This window comes from Opisthocomus hoazin, chromosome 12 (assembly GCF_030867145.1).
Source record: "Opisthocomus hoazin isolate bOpiHoa1 chromosome 12, bOpiHoa1.hap1, whole genome shotgun sequence".
Classification (NCBI taxonomy): Eukaryota; Metazoa; Chordata; class Aves; order Opisthocomiformes; family Opisthocomidae; genus Opisthocomus; species Opisthocomus hoazin.
This window is the reverse complement of record NC_134425.1, coordinates 15,923,102-15,943,548: the sequence shown is the minus strand read 5'-3', so window position 1 is coordinate 15,943,548 and position 20,447 is coordinate 15,923,102. Positions and strand designations below refer to the sequence as shown.

Genomic DNA, 20,447 nt, shown 5'->3' with positions numbered 1-20,447 from the left:
CCGAGGCCATGGCAACACCGGAAGAGGCTCGCCGGAAGTGTCGGGGCCGCGCATGAGAACCACTTCCGGTGTGGGGCCGGAAGCGGAGCGCGGAGCCATGGCGGTGAGTGGCGGGGGCCGGGGTTGCGGGGTGCCGGGGTCGGGCGAAGCCGCTGACCGGTTGTGTTGGCTCCGCAGCCCAAGGGGAAGGCGGGCACCAAGGGCAAGAAGCAGATCTTCGAGGAGAACCGGGAGACGCTGCGCTTCTACCTCCGCGTCATCCTCGGGGCCTCCGTGAGTGCGGGCGGGGAGGGGGGGGAAGGCCCGGCCCTGGCCCGGCCCGGCCCTGGCCCGGCCCGGCCCTGGCCCGGCCCGGCCCTGGCCCGGCCCGGCCCTGGCCCGGCCCTGGCCCGGCCCGGCCCGGCCCGGCCCTGGCCCGGCCCTGCCCGGCCAAGCCGACAGCAGCGCCGTGCTCTCTCCGCAGGCCGTCTACGCCGTGGTGAACCTGGTGATCTTCTACCCCGCTGCCTCCGCCTGGACGTGGGTGAGGGCCCCGGCTCCCTCCCCGGTGGAGAACCGGGTCCGATCCCGATTATCGCGACAGGATGGGCTAGCAGAGCCCCCCACCGCTCCGCCCGAGAGCCGTGGCTGATGGCTCTTTTCCTTGGTGCAGGTAGCCTTCATCTTCAGCTCGGTGGTCTACGGCACCAGCTACCGGTCCATGAGCTCCATGGCGAAGCCGTCCTTCGCGGACGACGGCAGCCTCGCCGACGGGGGCATTGACCTGAATATGGAGCAGGGGATGGCAGAGTGAGTGTCCACACCACCCGCACGAGTCCAGGTGAGCAGGACCTGCTGCCTGAGCGTGCACACAGAGCTGGGAGAGTGGGCCAGGCCTCGGCTCGCCCGCCGGCGCAGCCCTGAGGGGAGCTGGAAGCCAGTAGATGTGTTTTTTTTTTCCAAGAACGCACCTAAACTGTTCTTGTTACCTGAACACAGGGCCTGGCGTGCGCTGAGCGCCAGCCGCCCGTGGGGGTCTGTCAGCCTGGGACAGCCGCTCTCCCTCGGGCTGAGGCGCTTGGGTGGGAGATCCCAAATGGTTCGGCTGGGGCAGCTTACAGCCGGCATTCAGCGAAGAGATGGCGCTGATGCTGCGCCACTTCTGCGGCACGCAGGGCTGGGTGCTTTCTCTTTAAACCGGCGCTGCGGGTAGTGCTTGCCAGAGCTGCCAGTTACCCCAACTTGGCTGCAAACTGGCCATGTCTGGAGCTGTCCCCCACACTAAGAAGCCCCCACTCTGTCTCAGCCAGCTCCCCTCGCCTCCCCCGCCTGTCCTGCCCCCTGCGCTCCTGCGTTCCCCGTGTCTGTCTGCTGGCCGTGTGCCTGTCCGGCGTTCCTGGTGGAGCTGCAACTCTCTTTTCCTCGGTCAAGGAACAGACAACAGTGATTCCTGGAAAGCGCTGTTAAATAAACTAAGGAGGCAACAGTACTGAAACAGCAGAACCACCCTCTAGATTTAGAAAAAGCATCGTGTTTTCCAGCAGCAAGCGCCAAGCCAGTTGCCGGGCAGTTGCGGACATGTCAGACTTTGCTCTCTGTCCTTCCTGCCCTTGGCCCAGCTTCTGCTCGGGTTCTTCAGCACGTGCTCAGCAGGTGCCTGGGGTGCTTGGCCCCCTCGCTGTTGTGTCCTTGGCTACAATTGAAGGTTTCCCTCCGCCTTTCGCTTGCTGCCAGGCTTTTGGAGAAATACAGCAGAGCCCTCTGCGTACACCAAGCATCCTCATGCTGGGAGGGCCACGTATTGATTTCTATATTTTTTTATTTTTCCTAACCTAAGTTTTATTTCTGCAGCCAGCGGGTGGCCGGGGCTGTCCTCGGCAGGCAGCCCGCCTCGCATGGTGCAGAACCTGCTGGGTGTGCGCGGGACGAGCCCTCGCCTTGCGTGTTTGCTGGCGGAGCCGTATGTTCTCAGCCAGAGTGACTCCGATGTGCGGTGCGAGGGAATTAATTCCGTTGTAACTTGTGAGCCGAGAGCTTTACACCTCCTTCGTCCTTTAGTGACTTCTTGCTGGTCAGCTGAGCATTTTTCTCTCATTTTACACCGGTTTGGCTCTCCTGAGTGGAAGCATAACGTGTTTTGGGTACCTTTTGTGGGAAACGGAACACGGGGCAGTTGAGTAAGGCAAACACAGAAATTTGATGTCGTCTGGGGTGTATCCTCCGAGCTGTGGGGGATGTGCAAGGCAGTGGAGCAGAGTGTGTGCCCCGATACCTGCCCCATGCCTGCGTGAGATGGTGCCGGCGGGCGTTAGCCCAGGGATCCCGTTACCTGCGGTGAAAAGGCGACGGGCACAGCTGTGCCACGGCCGCAGTCTGGTCGCTTCCCTCGGCACCGGGACGCCAAGGTTTTTCTGCCGGAGCGATACACCCTCGGGGTGAATTTTGTGATGCGTTAAAATAAACGGGTGCTTGTCTGAGGTATGGGTGGTGCAAAGCACAGCGCAGCTCAGCGGCGGAGCTGTAGGAACAGAACCTGCGCAGCTGAGTTCCCATCCTTACCCTGTCCCTTCGTACCTGAGCCCTCAGCTGTGAGAGTGCAAGCCCTTCGGTGTTTTAACCTCACTGCTACACAGATGTAAAGCATTAACGAGCGCTCGGTGCTCCTCTGAGGCAGTTTGTCAGGTGAAGAGCTTCAAATTACCCCTCCAGGCATCGAGGAACTGCTCTGGGCTAGCGGTTACTGTCAGAGCGGCGGATGTGTTCCTGCTTCTCGGCCAAGCATGCCACAGCTGGTGAACATGTGCTGTCTCAGAGCTGTTTCTGGAAGGCTGCGGGTTTGGCGGTGTTTCCCTCGCGCTGTCTGTAACCGAAACAGATGCCGTGCGCGCTGTGGAGTCGGGAAGGGCCGATCTCGCTGGTCCCTGGGAGAGCTGGGTTCGGTGGGAGCTCTGCTGTGACCCCTCTGTGGTGCCAGTGGTGCACGGGGTTTCTGAACCTGGGTGTCCCGCCACGGAGCTGGTGATGGATTCTGCAGGGGCTGGAGTTGGTGATGGCGTCCCAGTCTACACCAGTTGGGTCTGGTCACTGTGTTTTGCGCTGTGCTGCTTGGAATGAGACAGGCTATACCATTACCGTTACCTCTGCCTCTGTTTTCTCAACTGGCTTCTTGGATGTGACTTGGATGTTTCTTACTCCAGCAGATGATGATTTAATGGGAGGGAAGGAGCTGGCATTTTTCATTTTTGTGTTGAAAACACTAACACGTGTTTACCCCTCCCGGGTGTCAGGTCCCCGGGGGCGGTGGTGGAGGTGCGGGCAGCCTGTCCCTGCACGTAGCTGCTCTCGGCTCTGCCTCAGGCTGCCTTGAGGGACCCAGCAGTCGGAGAAGCCAGAGGGGAGGGGGAGCCCCTGTCGCTCAGCGTGCGGGGGACGGTGTGCTTGTCCTTGGTGACCCCGAGTGCGTCCGTCAGCCTGGGCAGCAGCACAGGGAGGATCTGTGCCTCCCCCAGCGCAGCCGGCCGTGCGCAGCTCGACTTTATGCCACGACACGTGTCAAATCAGCAGGTGCTGGCTGCTGTGGCAGGCGGTGGGGGTAGCGGTTTTGTTGCTGATTTCCACCCCTCCACTTTCCTCAGCTTTCTCAGAGTCCCTTTTCAGAGGGAGCCTAGCTCTTTAACTCATTAGATTTTGAATTTTTTTTTGTTTTGTTTACTGCTCTGGTTCTTCTAGACGGCCGTGTGTGGCAAAGCGTAGAGCTGCGGGGACAGCCCTTCAGTTGCCCGGGCAGGGTCGCTCCCCAGAGGTGCTGGCAGAGGGGCTGGTGTGTTTGGCAGGGGCCGGGATGGAAGGTTCATGCTTTGCTTTTTCCCCTCAGGCACCTCAAGGATGTGATCCTGCTGACAGCTATAGTCCAAGTGCTGAGCTGCTTCTCGCTCTACGTCTGGTACTTCTGGCTTTTGGTAAGCCCCTGCGGTTTTCCTCGTTGCTCTTGTTGTTCCTGTCTTCCCGTGTCTTCAGAGTCAGGGACATTATTTATCCATTTCATTTCAGTCTCCTGTTTCAGGCCAGAACTATTTTCTGATAAATTTTTTAATCTCCCTGTCAAATCTTGTTAAAAATGAGACCGTACAAGGGAGACACGTCCCCCTCCCTTTGAGTCAACCACACAAAAACTGGGCTGGCCTTGGCCTTTCTCTCTGGTCCTGTGAAAGGGCAACAAGAGACACGAGGCGGATCAAAGCCGTCTTTGTGCATAGAGCCACTGTATGACTGTGGCATACTGTGCTGCTGCTTGTTCGGCTTCCTCTGTCATTCACCAGCACGGACTGAGGCTGGGAGCTGCTGGGCACTGTGCTGCTCGGTAGATCAGGCTCCGGCAGGCTTTGATTTCCCCTTAACACACCAGGCTCTTCCTACTCCTGAAACATTTGTCGTGTGCCTCCAGCAAAAACTGCTCTTGCAGAAAGATAGAAAATACCTCCAGTCGCTTAAAAAAAAAAATACCCCAACCCTACAGTTGCTTTGAATATATCCCACAGAGGGGGCCATCTTGGGAGAGTAGAAAGGTACCTTGTTTCAGCCCTTGCTCACAAGTTCCTTGCGAGCCAGCCTGGCAGAGGGCAGTCTGCGCTCTGACCGTGCCCCGGAGCCCATCCGGATCACATTTGGTTTCTTTTAGAGAAACGGGGGTGTTTTTTCTGGAGGAGGGAGAGGCGGAATGTCTGGGCAGTCAGGTCCTCCTGGGTAATTCAGACCTGATGCTGGGATTTCCACAGACGAAGCCTAAGTGCCGTATACGTAGGCAAGTTCCTAACCCATATGAAATCAGGCCGTTTATTTTGGACGCCCGCCACTGCCTTTGATTTCCGTGCATCGCGTGACGCCCCTGATCCAGCCCGTCGAGATACTCCAGCTCCTTCAGCCTCCCCACCGTCCCACCCCCCAGGGCAGAGCCGTCCCCAGAGTGACCGGATCTGTGCCCCTCATGTTTCGCAGGCTCCGGGGCGCGCGCTCTACCTCCTATGGGTGAACATCCTGGGGCCCTGGCTTACCGCCGACTCCTCGCCGGCCAGTCAGGAGCCGAACGAGAAGAAGCAACGCCGACAGGAACGCCGACAGATGAAGCGCTTCTAGCCCTGGCTGGGGAGATAGATTAACGCCGTCTCTCATCTCCGTGCTGTTATTTCATCAGGGATGCGACCGAAACAAATCCGAAACCATCGCAGTAGCTACGTTACCCTCTGTCATTGCTGCCATGCCACTGGAAAGGCTGCAAGAGACTTCCCTTGGTTGGTTCTTAGCGCCAGTCGAGACCTTGCTCCTTGGGATGACGGGGGGGGGGTGACACTGGGATGTGTGTAAATACCTTTCCAAAGCCACGCTGTAGCGTGCTGGGGGGGGGGGGGGGGGGGGGGGATTGCAAGGTTGGAGGAAAGCAGTACATTAAAGAGCAGAGCCTAACAGACTGTGCTGGCAGCATGTTCGTACAGGGGTGCTCGCAGAGGGGAGCTGCGAAAAACACCAGCGTGTTCCTGGAGACCTGGACCAGAGGGAAGCAAAATCCCCTGAGACAAATGATCTGATCCCTTCCCGAGTTCGCCCCGTCCTGTCCTGCCTGCCGCAGCATCCGCACCCGGCGAGGTCAGGATGCGGGCAGTCTGTGAAGTGGGCTTGCAGCCAAGCTCGGAGTTTTTGGGATCGAGCCTGGGCTCTCCAGAGCCATGCACTGGCCTATGCTAGCTTTGGGGGAGCTCAGTGGGGTGAAAGGTGACAAGAAGCTAAAACCAAAGCTGTGGGGCTCATTTGCATGGGTTTTGTTGTTTTTGTTTTTTTTTTAAAGGGCTCTGCTGGGGTGGCACAGCTGGGGGGCCGTGACTGCAGCTGAGACCCTGTGTTAGAGACCAGGAACAGCTCAGGGCAGCTTCTGCTTTTGCCTGTTTTGATTTATTAACATTGTCCCTGCCTGGTATGTTGTTTTACACACCCTGCTGACCCTTGCCTGTGCCGGACGCACCAGCTTGGTGCCCTGCAGCTCGGCCTGTGTCAGCGAGACGCACGGTCCGTGTTCACAGAGGTGCCAGCTCGGCTTTTGGTGCTGGCTGCAACCCTTCGCCCACACGTCGTTTCCATTACGTCAGTTTTATTACACGCTTTTTCCTAACGTCGAGCCCGATCCCCACCCCGAGTCCTCCTGTGCCTCAGTGCCAGGCAGAGCGGCCGGAGCTGGGGTGCAAAGCGATGGTTAATTGTGGGCAAATATCGGGGTGGGGGGGGGGAGAGCAGAAACTGGTATTTGGGAGATTGAAGGCCGCCTTGCTGCTGGTGGGAGGCATGAGGGAAGAGGGAGGGAGTGGGGAACGCATGCACGGGGCGATCGGTGGGTACGAGCCAGCCCTCATCCCCTGCCAGAGGTGCCGGGGCCAGCCCAGAGCCCCCAGCCCTGGCTGCTGGCCCTGAGCAGGGACCCCTGCTCTGCTGGGAGCACCCCGTGGCACCCCAGCCTCCTGCACCTCAGGGGGACCAGCACATCTCCCCAGCTCTGCCCTTGCTCCCTCTGAACCCTCTTCTGTGGCTCCCCGAAGCCACGCAGCCGTCCCCAAAACGCCCAGGGGGACGGTGGCGGGGGGACACATCAACACTAAGCACACCGGCCCTCTTGGCCGTGCTACCCTACACAGCGGTGCATGCACAGCAGCCGCCTGGGCGCAGGCCCAGGCTCTGCCCTCTCCACCACGCTCCAGCCCCAGTAAATATCCAATTATGGCACCAGTTATGGCCTCGGGGTGCTGCTTTGGCGGGGGGGTGGGGCGGGATGCCCCTCAGTCGGGCAGCAGCTGCTCCAGCTCCTCCTCGTTCAGGCCGTTGGTGGTGACGATGTGGTCTAGCTGCTTCATGTACCGCTCCAGGTCCTGCATGAAGTGGGGGATGCGGGCCTTCTCCAGCACCCCAAATTTCTTCAGTCGATTCACGTCTTCGTAGGAGACCTGATGGGAGGAAGGGGGATGGGGTCAGCCCCCCCATCCCAGACCTCGGTGGGTGACTGGCCCTGCTGCAGCCCACGCGGGTTCCCCCCACCGCCACCCGAACACCCTCCTGTGGCAGTGCCGCTCGGGGTGTGCGATTTCCACGGATTTGGCCGTTTTCTGTCGCTGCAGAGCCCGGCGGCAGCAGGACCGGTGCGGCTGAGGCAGAGGGCCAGCAGCGCAGCCCGCAGAACGTCACCCGCTGGGTTAAACCTCTCCCCGAAGGGCTCCCACGGAGAAGTACGGATTATCCCGTCCTACCCAGCCCAGCCTTTCCCCGCTCCACCATTAAGTGCTGGGAAAGGCAGAGTGGCAGGGCTGCCAGCCAAGGGCTGGTTTTCAGGAAACCAGGGGCCCGAGGGAGCCCAGGCGGCTTGGGGATGGGACGGGGCGCTGGGCTCAGCTGATACCTTTCCAAGCGCAGCCAGTAGCGGGAAGTCGATGGTCTGCCGATGGCGCAGGATGCGGAGAATCCCATCCAGGTAGACCTGGTCCTTACTGAAACAGCCTGGAGGAGCGGGAGAGGCCGGGGAGCGGGAGCCTGGCTCCCCACCGCCCCCCGTGCACCCCAATGTCTGCCGACCGCCATGACACGTGACGGTGCTGGGCTGGGGTGACATGAGCATGACAGGGCTCTGGCGTTGCTGGTGGCATGGCCACGACTGCTGGGTTGCAAAGGATGAGCGCAGGGGAGTGGCACCGGGGACCGCAGAGGCAGCCGGGTACAGCAAGAGCCCCAGACCTCCCACTGGGCTGCCTTCACCCTTCCTCCCAATGCATTGGGGGTTTTTTAATGTTAAACCACCAGAAGAATCTAAATGCATCCCCAGAAACGCTCAGGCTTTCCTCTCCTTTGGCTGCTGCCTCCCCACACGCTTGTGCGAGTCGCTCCCATCAGACCCCAAACACCTCACGGGGCTCCCCAGGGTGCCCCATCCCTCCCCACCTCCCCCTCAGCAGCCGACGAGCTGATCGGCCGGGACTGCACGTGGAGGATCACTGCCCTAAAGCGCCAACCCACAGGAGAGCGGTGCAGGGGATCAGAGAACCATTAAGGTTGAAAAAGACCTCGAAGATCATCACGTCCAACCATCACCCCAACCCCACCACGCCTGCTAAACCACGTCCCAAAGTGCCACATCCACAAGTTTTCTGAACCCCTCCAGGGATGGGGACTCCACCACTGCCCTAGGCAGCCTGGGCCAACGCCCGACCACTCTTTCAGGAAAGAAATTCTTCCTCATCTCCAGTCTAAACCTCCCCTGACGCAACTTGAGGCCATTTCTCCTCATCCTATCGCTGGTTACCTGGGAGAAGAAACCAACACCCGCCTCGCTACACCTTCCTTCTAGGTAGCTGTAGAGAGCGATAAGGTCCCCCTCAACCTCCTCTTCTCCAGACTAAAATGGAGGGGGAATGGGGAGGGACGCAGCGCAGTGCAGAGCCACCATTTCACAGCCTGCCGTGGCAATGGTAACGTTCAACCTCCCCCCAGCAGCAAGACATCCCCACCTCAGGTTATTAGTTTAGGAAAAAAACCCCCAATGCAATCCCTTCCCAAACCCAAAGGCTTTTCCGTCCCCGAGCGGTACCTGGCTGTGAGGTGTCGGTCTGGCCCCGCTTCGCCCGCACGCAGTATTCCCACCGGACACCGGCGTCCTGGACATACTGCTCCAGGTCCTGGAAGAGGGCGGAGAAGGAGAGGCGGCTGGCCCGCTCGATGGTGTAGTAGAGCAGGGCTGCCCGCCACAGGAAGGGCTGCTTGCGGAAGAGGACACTGTGCAGGCTGGCCAGGCCTTCCTCCGTGGGGTTGGCGGGCTTCAGGCTGTACTGCTTGCGGCCCTCGGAGCTGTGCCAGGGCTGGCGGGTGTTGTTCACCCCCCGGATGTAGTGGGTGCCTGGGGAGGGAGCGACCGGAGCTCCAAAAAAAGCCCAAACTCCCTACATCCCTCTCTGCATCGCTGGGGTTGGAGCTGAGACCCAGCCCCCGGGGGTGCCAGCTCCAGCCTTGGCTGGAGATGCTGCCATGGGACATCTGCTTGCGCCGGTGCCCAGGGCGGGAGTGCATGGGTGAGTGCCCAGGCCCCCGCACCCTCAGAGGGACCCAGGTGGCCTCAGCCCCTTCTCCAAAACCCTCCCGGCTGCCTCATGCATCGCCTCGCCCTGTGGTCCCCAGGCTGCTGACCTGGTGACAGCCCAAGGATGCTCACAGCATCCCCCCGCTCCGCCCCGCTGACCTATCTCGTGGCGCAGCATCCCCTCCAGCCAGTGCTGCCGGGCTCCGGCCAGGTTGATGGCCAGCGTCGGCCGGCTGTCCTCCACCATCATCACCGCCTGGGACAGGAGGTCATCGGTGAGCTGCACCACCACCTGCGGAAAAGAAGGAGGCAACCGCCATCAGCACTGTCACAGGAGGAGACGCTCAGCGGGGTCTTGGCTCTACGCGCTGCCAGCACCGAGGGGTGCTGAGAGGAAAGAGACGACGATGATGAAGCTGTACGGGCAGCGAACCCGAGCGGGGCACTGCGGGGGGAGCAGGCAGCTCCTGGGCAGCCTGGCTCCAGCACCCCTCCGGCTCCAGCATCCATCCCCCAGCTCATTCCCTTGGGCTCTGCACAGTTTAGTGACCACGGGCGACGGGCATCCCCTGGAGACCTGCCCACTCCCGCTCCTGCATCCCCGCTAGCACGGCACGGCGCAGTAAATTCGGTCATTGCATCAACCCCGCCCTCAACAACCAACAGCGCCCACTTTGTTATGAGTCCGACCTCTCGAGCCCCCCAGCAAACATCCCGTGAGGGAACCAAGGCTGTGGCTCCATTTTCACGGACTCTCCCGGGGATTCTCCCTTTCCAGGCTCCAAGACATGAGCAGCGAGGACAGACCCATGCCTGCCCACCCCTGCAGCAGGAGCCACCCATGCCGGCCACGATCCACAGCAGGGACGGGCAAGGCGGGACAGGATCAGAGAATATATGGAAAAACACATCTATTTTGGGAAACCCGGCTATCAGAAGTGCTGGAGCCAAGGCAGCCGCTCTGCGTTGACAGGAGTTAACGTGCTGGCCAAGCAGCATTTTCTGACCATCCGCCTCCAGACCTGCAGCGTCACTGGAGGTGACAGGCGGCTCCGCCGCAGCCCTGGGAGCTCTCGCATCCGAGGTTCGGCTGTGGCAATGCTCAGGAACTTCGGACACGTACCAGTTCCATCTCAAAATTCTTCCCCCCATCCATCTGAAATCCAAAAATCCTCTATGATTTCACAGTTGACACTTTTCAGGATGAAATGTGCACACGTGTTCCTACGCGACAATTCTTTTCTCTTATTTAAAAAGGAGAGGAGACTGAATGGGTTTGCTTTCACCCAGATTTATTCTTGTGCAAAGCTGCCCATGAAAGCCAAAAGCGCAACGTAACAGAGCCTGCCACCGGGCAAACAAACAGCACAAAAATACTTACAGTGCAATCACTTACCTGGATTAAAATACACCGGGGGGGAGGACAATCCCTCCAACTCCCAGAAAAGACTCACCGGTTCCCTTCTGACCTCTGCACGTCTCCAGCAACCAAGTCAAAATAAGGAAGGGTGGCAGTGTCACTGCCCTCTGCCACGGCCAGCCATAGACCTTGGTGACCTGGGACAAACCCAGGCAGGGAAACGATCCGGACTAAAACTGGTTTTATGCTCCAGGTTGCAAGCTCATCACCGTGGCCACAGGAGCTCCCGTGGAGGGCTCTTGGTGGGGAGAAGACCTGAGGCAGCAACACGAGCTTCTGCCAATGGCCCCACCTGGAGCTACGACGGGTGGGGAAGGTTATGGCTTCACCGCCAGCAGAAATAGGGAGGTGCAAACGAGCCCCGTTTTGGTATGGTTTTAACCAATTCACATCTCTGCGGTCAGATCGGCGTGATGGGAATACGGCCCCGACATCCGACGTGGCTGAAATCCCGGGTTGCAGGAGGGGAAGGGGAGAACCAGGGGACGGAGTTAAAACCACAAGGAAGAAGGCGAGGAATACATTTCATCGTCGCAGCACTCGTCCTGCTCCCTCAAAGACGCCGCAGCACAGGACTGGTGCCTGGACCCTGTGACAGCCCCTGGTCCCCAGGTCTCTGCCGCCTGACCCACGGCTCTCGCAGGGAACGCCGGGACAATGCCCTGTGCCAGCCAGAGCTCCGCTATCGGGATACAGGATGCTCAGCTGGCTGGGAGTGTACCACAATGCCAGGTCCACATTTTGCTGTCTTCTCATGCTTCACTGCCCCTAGGTGAAAAAAATAAAACCCAAGGAGGTTGGAATTTAGGAAACTGGATGAAGAAAAACCAACTTCTGCCCTAGGGCAAATTGCTCTCATTCTTAAACTTGCTTTCCCCTGACCTATTAAAAAAGTACCCTCCCAGAGGAGCTCCTCCTCTCTGCTTTTCTCATTTCCCAGTTGCCTGTCCTCGGCCACGTCCCGCCGGATTCCTCCAGGCACCAGCGGGACCTGCTGCTGTGGGGCAGCCTGGCCGGCGGCTCTGGGGAAGCTGCCGCTCGCTCAAACCCCCAAATGGTTCAAGTTTCCCTTGTGCAATTTCAAAAGCCATCTCCAAAAAGACCACTCGGAGCACCCATGCAGGCGAAATATTGCATAAACCCCAGAGTTTAACTATATTGAGTGTAAATGGGGTAAATGCTCCACGCAGCTCATCCCTACCGTTCTGGTGACCTCCCGCTCCCCTTTCCCATCTGCACTGGCACCTGAACTCCCACCCCTGAAGAAAACTCTTTTATTATAACCCAAACATCTATGTCCTGCACCCTACGCTGCATCTTCCCTGCTGTCAGCCAGGCTGGCACCCGAGCATCCTCCCGGGGCTGAGCTTCCCTAAAGCAGAGGTACATCCCGCTTCAAGAAGATTGGAGATGAGGAAAAATTTCCTTCCTGAAACAGTGGTCAGGCGTTGGCACAGGCTGCCCAGGGCAGTGGGGGAGTCCCCATACCCGGAGGGGTTCAAAAAACATGTGGATGTGGCACCTGGGGACATAGTTTAGCAGGCGTGGTGGGGTTGGACGTGATGATCTCAGAGGTCTTTTCCAACCTTAATGATTCTGTGATTCTCTCCCCAGCTCCTCGGTGCTGCTCAGGACCTCGCGTGCCAAGAAAGCGCCGGCATGGAGGAGCGTGGAGGTGGAGAGGCACGACCGACGGGATCCCAGGAGATGCTAGCTCGTGCTCTTTAGGCTATTGACATTTCACAACCCCGGGGATGGCCACGTAGCACTTACCGACGGGGCCAGGGGTTTCTCCTCTGCAAGCTGGGAGCTCGCCGAAATCCATACGGAGACCTCTGAGCTCTGGCAGTGTCACCTTGGTCCTGGGTCTGAAGCAAAACAGAAAAGCTTCGGGATCTGCAGCTCAGACCCCAACAAAGACGCTTTTGGAGACATGAAGTTAATGACAGCGCAAACGCTTACCCACGAGCACGCTGCCTGCGGTGCCGGGATCCTGCCTTCGCCGACGGGCACCGGGGACGACGGGCAGCTGCCTGCGGTGACCGCCAGCAGCCCGGCCACGCTGCCCGCCGGGACGGCCCCTGTGCAGGCTGCGGACGCACCGGCAGCTCGCTCTCCTGGCCAGCGCAAGCTCCGCACTAGAGTTTCTTCTTGGTTCGTTTGGTTTCATGTTTTTTTTTTAAGAAAGCCGTCACGACGAGTACGTCTCAGGGAAGCAAACGGCACGGCGGGACGGCTGGGGCACGGCAGGCGGAAGTCGGGAATCACGGACGCAGGAGAGAGACGCGCGTCTCCAGCCGCCCAGTTCCCAGCGACGGAGAAGTTGCAGCAGGTTTTTGTCCTGTCTGAGGGAGCAAGCTCTGCCACCATCGCTGTACCGAGAGCAGATGGAACCCTTCCCTCTTCCCTGCCCCAGAGAAATTCAGCAAAATCTGTAGTGGGTGGGAGTGAACAAACCAGTGCTTTAAGGGTTTTAAAAGCGCTTATCAAAAAGCTTCGGATAAAAGGGCCATGTGTCACCCACGCCGATGTGCAAATGTCATCACTGCACCCTGTGCTCCCTTGAGCAAAGGGAAAAATCCACAGGGCTGGAAGAAACCCCGCTGTACACCAATATGTAAGAAAAAAGGTGGCTTTCCACCCAGCCAGCGCTCAGTTCGGGGTTAGCTTAACAAAGAAGAGCAAAATAGCTGAATTCAATGAATTAATAAAAATCAAGAGCTAGACCACAACCAGCAAGCCCTAAGTGCAGGTCTGTAAGACCGGCCAGCTGTGCGGCTGGGTACTGGGACTGGTCCTGGGTAGGAAAAGGCGGCTGCATGATGGGAAGAGATCGGCAGAGATCCCTTCCGCCCTCAGCGAAGGCTTGGGAGGGCCAGGGTGCCAAATTCACACTCCAGGGACGCTGCCGGGAGGGACCAGGGCGAGCCAAGGGGTCCTTGGCTCGGGGAACCGCTTCTGCGGGCATGAAATGCACCTGGCACTGCCCAGCAAGCTGCTGCTTCAGGGAGATGCTCGTGAATAATCCTGCTTGGTGAAAAATCCGAGCTAGGAAAAATAGTCTGGGCAAGAGGCCGTGGGGAGGAAGCCTCCGTTCCAGGCAGCACCTCGCGGGGCTTCTGCCCTGCAGCCCCACGACGCAAAAAAAGCAAAGCCAGGCCCAGAAACCCTTCTCGCTGCTTGAGCCCAGGATGGTGGCAGCGTTTTGCCCACACCTTGCTGGCAGGAAGGGGAAAAAAAAGCCCCTTGAGTGAAGCTGTGGGACATCCCACGCTGGATGCTGCTGGGGGCACAGAGAAACTGGGGTTAGGAGACGCTGGACTTCCACCCGCTCCATCCTGCACGGCGACCGTCATGTCTTCACCACCTATTTCCCAGCCTTAAGACCCGAGCTCAGGATTTCGAAGCGCTGTGACCCGGCACATCCCGCGGGACAGTGGGAATTCTCTGCCCCCAGCTTTGCTTTTGGACGTGCGAGCGAAGGCAGCTGTCGGAGATGTCTGCCGTACTGCCGCTAACAGCAGGAATTAAAACCTCACACAGGCAGCAAAAGGCTCCCTGCATGGCCATGCAGACAAGCAGCAGCTCCTCTCTCAAGCATAAAAGGGAGACAAACAGTGGGGGGGAAAAAAAAAATCAAGCAAAATGGGTGGGAAACCAGCACCCACGTTGTAACAGCGGGGTACAGCGAAGGCAGCCAAGCCAGAGATGAAAGGACTCCATGGCTCAGAGTAGAAAAGTTTCCTCTTTGTACCCAAAACACTTCTTAATCTGAGTCTTTTTTATCAGAAAATACTTTGCCGCTGTATTTCCCGAGCGACAGAGCAGGGGTGCGGATTACCTCTCCCACGCAGCCTTCCTTCTGCATGTACTTTCGGATGACGGACCAGATCTGGCACTTGCTCAGCAGCCTCCCGCCTGTGGCCACCTCGAAGCTCTCGTAGCTCCCGTACTTCTCCAGGACGGCACGGATGATCCTGATCGCCTGTCGCACGCAGAAACCCAGCGTCAGCGCAGACACCCTCCCCGCTTACAAACACATCCTAAGATCCCACCTGCAACGAAACCCAGCGGAGATAATCTCCGATAGGCGCCTGGGAAGCGAGACAGGGTTCTGTAATATCGAAAAACCCAAGGGGAGCGAGCCAGCTGGAGACGGCCACCAGGACAGACGGATGCGTAACGCAACCAGCACGACCCACAGTATATTCTGTCCACGTTCCATCTCCCTTTCGAGCATCTGTTGTGGGAACCGGCCCAAGCAGAAGCGAAACAGAATCACAGAATCACAGCATGATGGGGTTTGGAAGGGACCTCTGTGGGTCACCCAGTCCAACCCCCTGCCGAAGCAGGGTCACCCAGAGCAGGCTGCACAGGACCGTGTCCAGGCGGGTCTGGAATATCTCCAGAGAAGGAGACTCCACAGCCTCCCTGGGCAGCCTGGGCCAGGGCTCCGTCACCCTCAGAGGGAAGAAGTTCTTCCTCATGTTCAGCTGGAACTTCCTCTGCTTCAGTTTGTGCCCATTGCCTCTTGTCCTGTCACTGGGCACCACTGAAAAGAGTCTGGCCCCATCCTCCTGACACCCACCCTGCAGATATTTATGGGCATTTCTAAGGTCCCCTCTCAGCCTTCTCTTCTCCAGGCTGCACAAGCCCAGCTCCCTCAGCCTTTCCTCGTAGGAGAGATGCTCCAGTCCCCTCCTCATCCTCGTAGCCCTCCGCTGGACTCTCTCCAGTAGCTCCTCATCTTTCTTGAACTGGGGAGCCCAGAACTGGACACAGCACTCCAGATGGGGCCTCACCAGGGCAGAGCAGAGGGGAAGGAGAACCTCCCTTGACCTGCTGGCCACACTCCTCTTAATGCCCCCCAGGATCCCATTGGCCTTCTTGGCAGCCAGGGCACACTGCTGGCTCATGGTCAACCTGTCATCCACCAGCACTCCCAGTCCCTCTCCACAGAGCTGCTCTCCAGCAGGTCCGCCCCAGCCTGTACTGGTGCGTGGGGTTGTTCCTCCCCAGGTGCAGGACCCTGCGCTTGCCCTTGTTGAACCTCATCAGGTTCCTCCGCGCCCAGCTCTCCAGCCTGTCCAGGTCTCGCTGAATGGCAGCACAGCCTGCCAGTGTATTCACCACTCCTTCCAGTTTGGTGTCATCAGCAAACTTGCTGAGGGTACACTCTAACTCTTCATACAGGTCATTGATGAAGAAGTTGAACAAGGCTGGGCCCAGTACTGACCCCTGGGGACACCACTAGTTACTGGCCTCCAACTAGACTCGGCGCCGCTGATGACGACCCTCTGAGTTCTGCCATTCAGCCAGTTCTCAATCCACCTCACTGACCACTCTTCCAGCCCACACTTCCTGAGCTGTCTCTCGAGGCGAAAGCCGCGATTATTTTCACCTTCTCTTCTGCTTTCGGTTCTCCTTCCAGACCCTAGCGCTTGCACGAGGAGGTCCAGCTTTATCAGCTTGCTTATTTACTCTGAGAGTTTCTCGACGCAGCCGTGGATGGCAAACCTGGCCGGAAAGCTGGGCATTGCCGTCTCACCCTTGGCGACGACGCGGCTTCCTCTCCTCTGGCCAAGCTCTCAGCACATCCAGTCTACCGCGCGCCAACCGCCTTCTGATAACTTACATTAACATTTATGGAGCATCTATCTATAAAATACAAGCACTTATTAGCACGTTTCCTTCCCAAAAAGTCAGTTTGCATCTTTCAAGTGGTGACTTTCTCCAGCCTATCAATATCCAAACCAGACGACGACAACTTTGCACCGGTTCCAGAGTTTTTCCAGCAGTTTTATGGCATCTGTAAACCCGGCTGAGCTGCTGCTGAGCGGCCCAGCCCAGGGCCAAGCGCCGCTCCTCAATGGTGCATGCTCTACCTCCTCCTCCTGCTGAGCAAACCCCCTCTGCTCTCGTACGGGCTTCAGGCAGCGGCCAGACTCCGTGGAGGAGGTCCCATCCCCTCCTTCGCCCCTGAGGTCACCCAGGGTCAGGAGATGGGTGCTCCCCACCAGCACCAGCGCTCAAAGCGCCAAGCACCCTGTCATGGGTCTGTGTCTGGTGAGCAGCCTCCCCTGCCCCGGCAGCGGGTCCTGATTTTCCATCCTCAAACAGCTCTCTCTGCACAGCTGGTTTTTATTCTCCAGTCACTTCTTGTGTCTCTCCAGGAGAAGCCATGCAGGGATTTTTTCACGTTGTTGGTTTTGGGGAGGCTTTTTTGTTATTGGTTATTTTTGTCTGGGTTTTTTGATTTGTTTGCTGGACAGTGAGGATCGTTTTCGCAGCCCTGCAAGGTACCTCCTGCCGACAGCGGCAGAAAAAAAGACCAGTTCTTCCTCCTACCTCTGCTCCACCGCTTGCTCTCTCCTCCCAGGGGACCCAAAGAACCGAGCCAAGAGAAACTCAGCACAGCCAGTGCCCAGGAGCAGGATGACCGAAGGACATGCTCCCCACCGACTGTCAGAGAGCAAAATTCCTAAGATACCGAGCTGAGCTTCCCGAGAGGCTGCCGAGCATCCTCCGGCAGCCCGAAATCACGCGCCCACCACATGCGGAGGGATAATGAACCCTCCAGCGCCCACTCCGTGCCGGTGCCGTGCACGTTCCTGTGACAAACCAGGGATGTGCTCAGTGTGATGAGCTGCCACGGGGCTAGAAGAATCCTTCCAGCTTATTTAAATTTTCTATTAAAAAAATAAAAGAACCCCCTGAACACGCGCAGAGCGGCTGGCGGAGCAGCAAGCCGGATGCGAGGAGCTGGTGTTGGTTCACCTGCTCTTCTCTAAGGATGCTGGCTTAGCAAAATTTCTCATTTACTTAAGCTCCACGATTAATGCAGGTTTTTAAAATAAAAGCAGCTTATAACTAATAGTTAGCTGGCAAGGAAAAAAGTTTCCCAAACTAAAAGAGGCCGGAAGGAGGTTAGCGCAGGGCACGAGCAAAGGAACGGTGACACGAGTACCGTCCGGTCGCAGTGTCACCAGAGAACTTGGAGAAAAGCTGGGAGAAAGACTGGATGCCTCATCTCTCTTGCAAAGGCTTTGAGGATCCAGGATGAGAGCACACACGCTGGTTATGAACACTTAAATTTCCTTCATTCAAAGCAGTGCGCAGAGAAAAATAATCTCAATTATTCAGGTTTCACTAGATCATAAGCCGGCTGTACCGAAAGAGACAGCGAGGAGAGAAAGCAGCTCTGAACAACTCGTTTGACCGCATTACTCAGAGACCGAAATGCACTTAAATGTGGGAAGAAAACACTGAAAAGCCAGCGAGGTCCTTACAGGAGTCCGACCGTCCCCCTGCAACAGCGTCGCTGGCACCAGTTTGGCCGGGGCAGGGGTACAGCGGGCACTGGGAACAGCGAGCTGCTGGGAAAGCTGTTTGCAGCCAGAGCCCGAACCACCCGGACACCGATTCGGGCCGAGACAGAGGACGTCACGCATTGCAGGAATCAGCAAACATCCAAACCCCAATCAATAAAGGGGCGAAGCAGCCGTTATCTGGAACGCGGGGGGTAAGATCCGGACGAGGAGGCGTGAAGAGACGCCTGGGTTTACTGCGAGGGCTTTCCAGCGGCTTCCCGGGATGCAGCCGCCCGCGGCAGAGATCAAGTGGGGAATATTTCCGCGGCCACAGAAACAGTTCAGCCAAACAACACAGGCTCCTTAAGCGGAGCCCGCAGCAGCTCTGCTCATTGCTGACCACGGCTGCTGACGTCTGAAGGATGCTCCCACGCCAGGCCACCTCCAGGCCTTCTGGAAAACAAACCGTGGACTTAACCACCAGGAGATCTTCACCACCAGCAGCATCTCTCCTACGAGGAAAGGCTGAGGGAGCTGGGCTTGTTTAGCCCGAAGAAAAGAAGGCTGTGAGGGGACCCTATAAATGCTTACAAATATCTGCAGGGTGGGTGTCAGGAGGACGGGGCCAGACTCTTTTCAGCGGTGCCCAGCGACAGGACAAGGGGCAACGGGCACAAACTGAAGCAGAGGAAGTTCCGTCTGAACAGGAGGAAGAACTTCTTCCCTCTGAGGGTGACGGAGCCCTGGCCCAGGCTGCCCAGGGAGCTTGTGGAGTCTCCTTCTCTGGAGATATTCAAGACCTGCCTGGATGCGGTCCTGTGCAGCCTGCTCTGGGTGACCCTGCTTCAGCAGGAGGGTCGGACGGGGTGCTGCCCAGAGGTCCCTTCCAACCCCGAACATTCTGGGGTCCTGTGAGATTCAGGCTAAGGAGCACCTCCCAGAAAACAAACCGGGCTCAGCCACCAGCAGATTCAGACTAAGGACCACTTCCCACGTGGTCACCCGCACGCTCCGGCTCCTTGCCCGCTACTTCTCCAGCCATGAGCGTAAAAAAAACAGCAGCAAGGGGTCCCTGATGGAACACCAGCTCCTCAGCAAGAGCCAGTCCGATACTGGCAGCATCACCCAGCACCAGTACGACCACCGCCCACACCGGTGATGGAGTGCAGGCTATTCCAGATGACCGAAAAGTCTCAGAAATGGCAGGACGAGCATGCCAAAGGCAGGGTACAGGCGATGCCGGAGCAGGAGGTGGGGATGAGAGTGGGCTGGGAGGTCTAACCCAGTACCATAGGCTGGCTCCGCACTCGGGAGGCATCCCGGTGGTACCGAGCCGGGTGACGGGGTGGGAGGAAGGGTCCCCCTGGTTCCTCCCTCCTCCTCCTCCTCCCGGGCCAAGCATCCTTTCCGGGAGCAAGCATCCCTCCCCGGACCGAGCATCCTTCCGGGGACAAAGCATCCCTCCCGGGACAAAGCATCCCTCCCCGGGGCCGAGCATCCTCCCCGGGGCCGAGCATCCTCCACGGGGCCGAGCATCCCACCCTGCCCCGCCGCCACGCCCCGTCCCGGCGGGGTAACCAGGGCCCCGGGGGCTGCTGCCGGGGCCGGTCCCGCCTCACCTGGGCGACGAAGCGGTCGGAGGCGGCCCGGTACTTGTCCAGCACGGCGGCGGGTACCGGCTCGGCGTACTCGAACTGCGGGTCGTAGGCGAAGCTGGCTCGGAAGAAGCGCTCCCTTTCCGCCTCCACGTTGCGGGGCCGCAGGGCTACGAGCAGGCAGGGGCTCCGCCGCCCCCCGCCGCCGCCCTCCTCCGCCCGCCCTCGCGGGATGTGGGGCAGGGAGGCGGCGGCTCGCAACCCCCCGCGTCCCGCCGAGCTTTCGCCCCGCCGCGCCCCGGCGGCGCCGGTTTCCGACAGGCGCCGGGTGCCCCGCGGGCAACGGGACGGGCAGAAGCAGGGCGGCGGGACGGGACGGCCGGGGGGATGCGGGGCGGCGCCGGTCCCCAGCCCCCCGCCCGCCGCCCCCGGGCCCGGCGCCATGGCCTCCACCGCGGCGGCGGCGCGCGCACCGCCCCGCCAATCCGCGCCGCGCCCGGCGCGCCGCGGCCAATGAGAGGAGCGGTGGGGGAGAGTCCTCGCCCCTCTGCGCCGCGACCCGCCCCGCCCGCAGGCAGCCTGCTCCGGGGAGGGTGGGGGGCGGTGTCCCCCGAGGGGTCGGGGGGACCCCCTGGAGCGGTGCCGGCCCCGGCTGCGTGGCTGACCCGGGAGGGTCACCGACCCCGCTCGCATCGCCAGCCCCGGTTGTGTCGCCGACCCCCGGCTGGGTCGCCAGCCCTGAGCACATCACCGGCCCCGGCCTGGCGCCAGCCCCCGTCGCATCCTCAGCCCCGTCGCATCGCTGCCCTGGCTGCATCGTCACCCCGGTCCCATTGCCATCCCTGTCCCATTGCCATCCCTGTCCCATTGTCACCCCAGTCCCATTGCCACCCCAGTCACATCACATCATCACCCCAGTCCCATTGCCATCCCAGTCCCATTGCCATCCCAGTCCCATTGCTAGCCCAGTCGCATTGCCATCCCAGTCATGTTGACATCCCAGTCACATCATCACCCCAGCTGCATCATCACCCTAGTCCCAT

The 20,447-nt window shown here is 59.4% G+C and overlaps 2 protein-coding genes across 2 annotated transcripts; one reads left to right on the top strand and one right to left on the bottom strand.

The window, feature by feature from the left end:
* The first annotated feature begins 22 nt into the window (after window positions 1-22).
* Window positions 23-5,339, top strand: TMEM208 (transmembrane protein 208). The gene is made up of 6 exons (XM_075434129.1): window positions 23-103; window positions 178-273; window positions 464-523; window positions 653-789; window positions 3,854-3,938; window positions 4,975-5,339. Exons 1-6 carry the CDS (start codon window positions 53-55, stop codon window positions 5,110-5,112), a joined length of 567 nt encoding a protein of 188 aa, XP_075290244.1. The 5' UTR covers window positions 23-52; the 3' UTR covers window positions 5,113-5,339.
* Window positions 5,340-5,940: 601 nt separating this feature from the next.
* MATCAP1 (microtubule associated tyrosine carboxypeptidase 1) lies at window positions 5,941-19,848 on the bottom strand. Its single transcript, XM_075434119.1, has 6 exons — window positions 19,429-19,848; window positions 14,341-14,484; window positions 9,239-9,371; window positions 8,594-8,899; window positions 7,412-7,509; window positions 5,941-6,962 (listed from the first exon to the last, which is right to left on the bottom strand). The coding sequence occupies exons 1-6, from the start codon at window positions 19,846-19,848 to the stop codon at window positions 6,798-6,800; spliced, it is 1,266 nt and encodes a 421-aa protein (XP_075290234.1). The 3' UTR covers window positions 5,941-6,797.
* Between the last annotated feature and the right edge of the window lie 599 nt (window positions 19,849-20,447).

Excerpts from the sequence above, each read along its gene's own strand:
- TMEM208 (XM_075434129.1), top strand. The coding sequence starts at position 53 with ATGAGAACCACTTCCGGTGTGGGGCCGGAAGCGGAGCGCGGAGCCATG. Across the intron at positions 274-463 it reads GCGTCATCCTCGGGGCCTCC|GCCGTCTACGCCGTGGTGAA; the intron begins GTGAGTGCGGGC and ends CTCTCTCCGCAG. Across the intron at positions 3,939-4,974 it reads TCTGGTACTTCTGGCTTTTG|GCTCCGGGGCGCGCGCTCTA; the intron begins GTAAGCCCCTGC and ends CATGTTTCGCAG.
- MATCAP1 (XM_075434119.1), bottom strand. The coding sequence starts at position 19,848 with ATGGCGCCGGGCCCGGGGGCGGCGGGCGGGGGGCTGGGGACCGGCGCC. Across the intron at positions 9,372-14,340 it reads AGGAAGGCTGCGTGGGAGAG|GTGGTGGTGCAGCTCACCGA; the intron begins GTAATCCGCACC and ends TCTTTTCCGCAG. Across the intron at positions 7,510-8,593 it reads GACCGACACCTCACAGCCAG|GCTGTTTCAGTAAGGACCAG; the intron begins GTACCGCTCGGG and ends CCGCTCCTCCAG.